At 45.2% G+C, this 5,000-nt stretch overlaps 1 protein-coding gene across 7 annotated transcripts in view; it reads right to left on the reverse strand.

Annotated features, from left to right (window-relative positions):
- prkcz (protein kinase C, zeta) overlaps positions 1-5,000 on the reverse strand; it is a 56,432-nt gene that overhangs the window by 8,251 nt on the left and 43,181 nt on the right. For 5 of the 7 annotated variants that reach the window (XM_017467590.3, XM_017467589.3, XM_017467588.3 and 2 more), the window contains 4 exons: positions 2,747-2,834; positions 2,405-2,524; positions 1,291-1,370; positions 103-192 (listed from right to left, as the gene is read on the reverse strand). In XM_017467590.3, the coding sequence (XP_017323079.1) occupies positions 103-192; positions 1,291-1,370; positions 2,405-2,524; positions 2,747-2,834 (378 nt within the window). Of the gene's footprint in view, positions 1-102; positions 193-1,290; positions 1,371-1,397; positions 1,632-2,404; positions 2,525-2,746; positions 2,835-5,000 lie in introns of those variants that run through there. The other 2 variants (XM_017467593.3, XM_017467594.3) reach the window with 2 other exon arrangements.

Consider the following 5,000-nt stretch of genomic DNA (forward strand, 5'->3'; position numbering starts at 1 on the left):
GCGCCCGCGTTCTCCATCACATGCTATCACTCATCTTCATGCACTAAAGAAGGTGGTGTAAAAGAACCTCAATATCATAAATCTGATTAAAGATCTTCTCACCTGGTCCCAGTCGATGCTCCTGAAGAATGTGTGAGATTTAATATCTGTGAATCCCGTCTGAACCTGGCACCCCAGTCGCTCCTTTGGGTCCTGAAGACCAAACAATGTGATTAAAAACGCACCGAGTTGTAGAGAGTCAGAAATGGACGTGAAAAAAGCGAAACACTGTAACATCAAAATGAAAAGAGATGCTGAGGTGAGAAACACATCTACACTCAGCTCCGTATTCACTGAGGATTTAATACTACAATGACACAAATCAGTATTCAGAACTCAGACATAACTACAGACTCAATGGCTATTCAGAAGTTACGTGAGAGTTACACGTGCGGGGGCGGAGTCTGTCTTAAACAGAGGTGTGTCTAAATTGCACTCGATTCTGACCTCGACCTTACGCGCATGTTTCTGGCGTGATTTCGGCTGGAGTGAGGAGCAGTGTTAAGTCCAGCACCACCATCTGACTGTTTAATATAATCACAATATGCCATGCTGTAATGTATGTTCTGGCTGTAAATACACACACACACACACACACACACACACACACACACACACACACTGGAATGTCATTCGAGGTCAAAATTAAATTCATAACAGACAACATGGGAGGAGACGTGACTCAATCAGAGACATGTCTTATCTATAGAGTGAATTATTTATGTATAAAAGTCTGAATGAAGTTAACTTTTGTCTGTAAGCATAGCAGATGAGCGCTGGGTCAGATGATCCTTCAACCCGTGAACACGTTTTCTTTACAGCAGAGTGCATCATCACCTCCATTTAGTGTCTCGTGAATTTGCACTCGAGTATCTATCAGAGCTCGGTATAAAACAATAACACTGTGAAAGAAGCGGATGCGCTGGATCAAGTGCTATTCTATCAGCTGCTGATTAATGAGTGTGGAAGCCGTTTTGTTTAATTAAACCAAATTTTGCAGAAATGAATCTGATAACAACGTCACAAATCTGAAGCAGCTGCGTAACCCGACTCTGAACACGAGGAACTTTCCTCACGTAAATACTCTGGGAATAACTCTGTATCTGTTGACCAAAAATGTCACAAAGTGAGGCTAATGAAGGTTAGAGGACGAATAACACACACACACACACACAGTGCAGAAGATAGATGAAGTTTAATCTCTAACAGAACACAGAGCAGGAGTGTGTGAAGGACAGAACATTCTCTCACCTTGTTCAGAAAGCCTTTTAACACACTCGCTGCTTTAACTGACAACGAGCGAGGAATACGGATCGGCTTCTCCAAAATCACTGAGAGAGACAGAGAGAGAGACAGAGTGAGAGAGAGAGACAGACAGACAGACAGAGAGAGAGAGAGAGAGACAGGGATAGAGAGACAGACAGACAGAGAGAGAGACAGGGATAGAGAGACAGACAGAGAGAGAGAGAGACAGGGATAGAGAGACGGTCAGACAGACAGACAGAGAGAGAGAGACAGAGAGAGAGAGAGAAAAATAGTGAGTCATTCCTGTCAGTGCTGCAGTGGTGTTGTAGGCAGGAAGGTGGGAGGCTCTAACACACACACACACACACACACACACACACACACATTTTTATTGTACTGAATGAACTATTTCAGTCTGTTTTATAACAGTGTAAATAAAAATCTGTCTCTCTGCATTTTTGGAGAAAGATTATAGACAACTCTCTTTATAATCCCTGTCTGGAAGGATTAGAACACAGAGGTGTGTGTGTGTGTGTGTGTGTGTGTGTGTGTGTGTGTGTGTACTCTACTGCAGCATATGGGAGAACTGTATAGCAGGAGTGAGGAATGGTTATGGCTACAAGGCAAGTTACAGAGGTGTGTGTGTGTGTGTGTGTGTGTGTGCAACAGCATGCTACCCTCTCAGTTGGGGTGGACAAACAGAGCAGCAGATGACCATGTCAGCATGGGTAGAGTGTGTGTGAGTGTATGTGTGTGTACGTGTGTGTGTGTGTGTATGTGTGTGTGTGTGTGTGTCTTTGTGCGTGTGATGAAGGAATTTTTCCTCACGTGCCAAAACACTCTGCATGTATCTCTGTCCATTTTTCTCTCCACTTCCCTTATATGGTAACAGCTTCCTGTTCTCATTAACGCTCCTGCTTAATACTAATTAGATTCCATATTTACATACTTTCCATATTTAGTTGTGACTTCCTGTTCTACAGTTAGTGCTTTATGCAAATGAAAACACTACAAACATGCAGGTACTAGATAATAACCTACAGAGTGTATGGTATGTAAGCACGTCATGCATTTTGTCTGTGTGTGTGTGTGTGTGTGTGTGTGTGTGTGTGTGTCTCACCCTGGAAAAGATACTCTTCTGTGTTCATATCTGGATTGTCAGTCATAATGTCGAACGGAGATCTACCAGCCATCATCTCAAACATCAACACCCCAAGAGCCCACCAGTCCACACTGAACCCTGAGACAGAGACAGGCGGAGAGAGAGACAGGCGGAGAGAGAGACAGGCGGAGAGAGAGACAGGCGGAGAGAGAGACAGGCAGACAGAGAGAGAGATTTATACTATTATACTACTATCTATACCAATGTGCTATAATGTAATTATGTAAAATATATTGTTGAATGTTTAAGGTGAGTGACAGGTCTCATGCGTGTGTTGAGTGATTTGTATGTATTGCGTACCGTAATCTTCTCCTCGCAGGATTTCAGGTGCAATGTAGTTCGGCGTCCCACAAAAAGTGCTGGTTGTGTCCCCGGGTCTGATCCCCTCCTGAAACGAGACCTCATTGGCCTTTAATTCCACTCAGAAAGAACTTTAGGAGATTAAAGAGATTAAAACCCTTTCTATCAGTGTGTCATGAACACCTCCTTTGTGAACTGTGGGCTAGTGTATTTTGGGGAACCTCAGGGATAGGTCACCAGGAGGTTAATGCTCCCAACAGGGCCGCATTCGATGAGCAGATCTGAGTGGCGAGGTCCGACATAGAGCTATTCTAAACACCCCCATGAAGGGTACGAAGAAGAATAAGAATAACTGTACCCACCCAGATTAGGGTTATTGGAGTCAGGTCTGGAAATGGCGACATGGAGCCAGCTTGTGGGATCACACAGTGAGATGAAGGATGGGGGTCAAGTGTAATGCCAGTTGGGAAGCAGGCAGGTGACAGACAGTCTTAGTTGGACTAGACCTTTGAAATGGAGACTGGTTACTGGAATGTGGAATATCAGTTTACCAGCAGGGAAAGAGCATGAGCTAGTGCATGAGATGGAAAGGACTAGTATGGACTAGATTATAGGGGCCATGATGGTTTAGTGGTTAGCACATTTGTCTTGCACCTCCGGGGTTGGGGTTTCGAACCCCACCTCCGTCCTGCGTGTAGGGGTTTTCTCTCCCCATGGGGTTTCCTCCCCGAGTCCAAAGACATGTGTTGTAGGCTGACTGGCATTTCCAAATAGTCTCTAGTGTGTGAATGTGTGTGATTGTGCCCTGCAATGGGTTGGCACCCCATCCAGGGGGCCCCAGCCTCCTGCCCCTGGGATAAGATCCAGGCTCCCGGTGACCTTGTGTAGGATAAGTTCTGCAGAAAATGAATGGATGGATGGATTAGATTATAGTCTGCTTTACATCCCCACAGAAAACAGGCTCCGGTACCAAACTTCTTGATCAGGAAATAAGCCTCAGGTGAGTGTGGGAACATTTACCGGTCCCAGGCTGAGGGCAGTTGAAGTTTTTCCCAGTGAAGAATACCTCCATGAGATTCCGAGTCTCAGGAAAGAAAACTCTTGACACAAATAGCAGTTCAGATCATTCAGCCTAATTAGAAAAGGTGGGTCAGGTGCTCGAGATGGAGTCTCCTCCTGAATTCATAGTGCTCCCGGAGAACTTCAGTGCTCATGTTGGAATGATGGAGATTGGAGGGGTGTAGTTGGGAGGAATAGCCTCCCGGATCAGAACCTGATTGTTAAAATGTTATTAGACTTCTGTGCAAGCCACAAATTGTCGATAACAAACACTTAGTACAAGAGCAGACAGGTCAATGATCAAAGGTCAGTGATCAGTTTTGTGATTGTATCATCAGGCTTGAGGTAGACACTTGGGTAAAGAGAGGGAGAGGAGCAGGGCTGTCGTCCTGAAGCTTCAGTGAGAGACGAATTCAGTTCTCTCTTCTCCAGTGTGCTGAGTGAGGTTGAGGACACTGAGTCTGAATGGACCATGTCCAAGTCCTCAATCGTAGAGACAAGTTAAGAAACCCAGGCAGGAAGGCTGTCGGTGCCTATCATGGTGGTTAATCTAGGACGCACTTGTGGACACCTGTGGTGAGGGAAGCCAGCAATTTACAGGAGTTTAGTTTTCATTTCACTGCAAGTTATATACTGTATATAACTGTGTATGTGACAAATAAAACAGTTCTGAGGAACGCTCATGGAGAACTCTCATGATTCAGATGAGAGGTATAAGAAAGCCAGAAGGGCTGCAGCAAAAACAGAAGCAGGAGGAGTCTGGACAGGCCATAGAAAAAGACTTTCATGTGGCCTCAAAGTTCTGGCAAACCATTTGGTACCTCAAGAGCTCTGCTGAACAAGTCTGAGGGAGTGCTGAACTCTACAGGGAATGTTGTTGAGCGAAAGTGAAGAAGCACTTTGAGGAACTTCCTAACCCAGTGGACATGATCTCCCTGCAGGAGGTAGTGCCAGAAATATCTGGTATTTTAGAGTCCATGTGTGTGGCTGAGGTTACTATGGTGGTTAGAAACCTTCCTGGGGCAAGTCTGCAGGAGTGGATGAGATTTCGCTGGAGATTCGGTAGGCAGTGGACAAGGTTGGAGATTTGTAGCTAGCATGTCTCTTCATGGACAAAGATCTCTCTTTACTGGTCAATCTATGTCCCATGCCTCACCTATGGCCACAAGCTGTGCATAGCAAGCAGGAGAAATGA

This window comes from Ictalurus punctatus, chromosome 5, assembly GCF_001660625.3.
Source record: "Ictalurus punctatus breed USDA103 chromosome 5, Coco_2.0, whole genome shotgun sequence".
NCBI classification, from domain to species: Eukaryota; Metazoa; Chordata; class Actinopteri; order Siluriformes; family Ictaluridae; genus Ictalurus; species Ictalurus punctatus.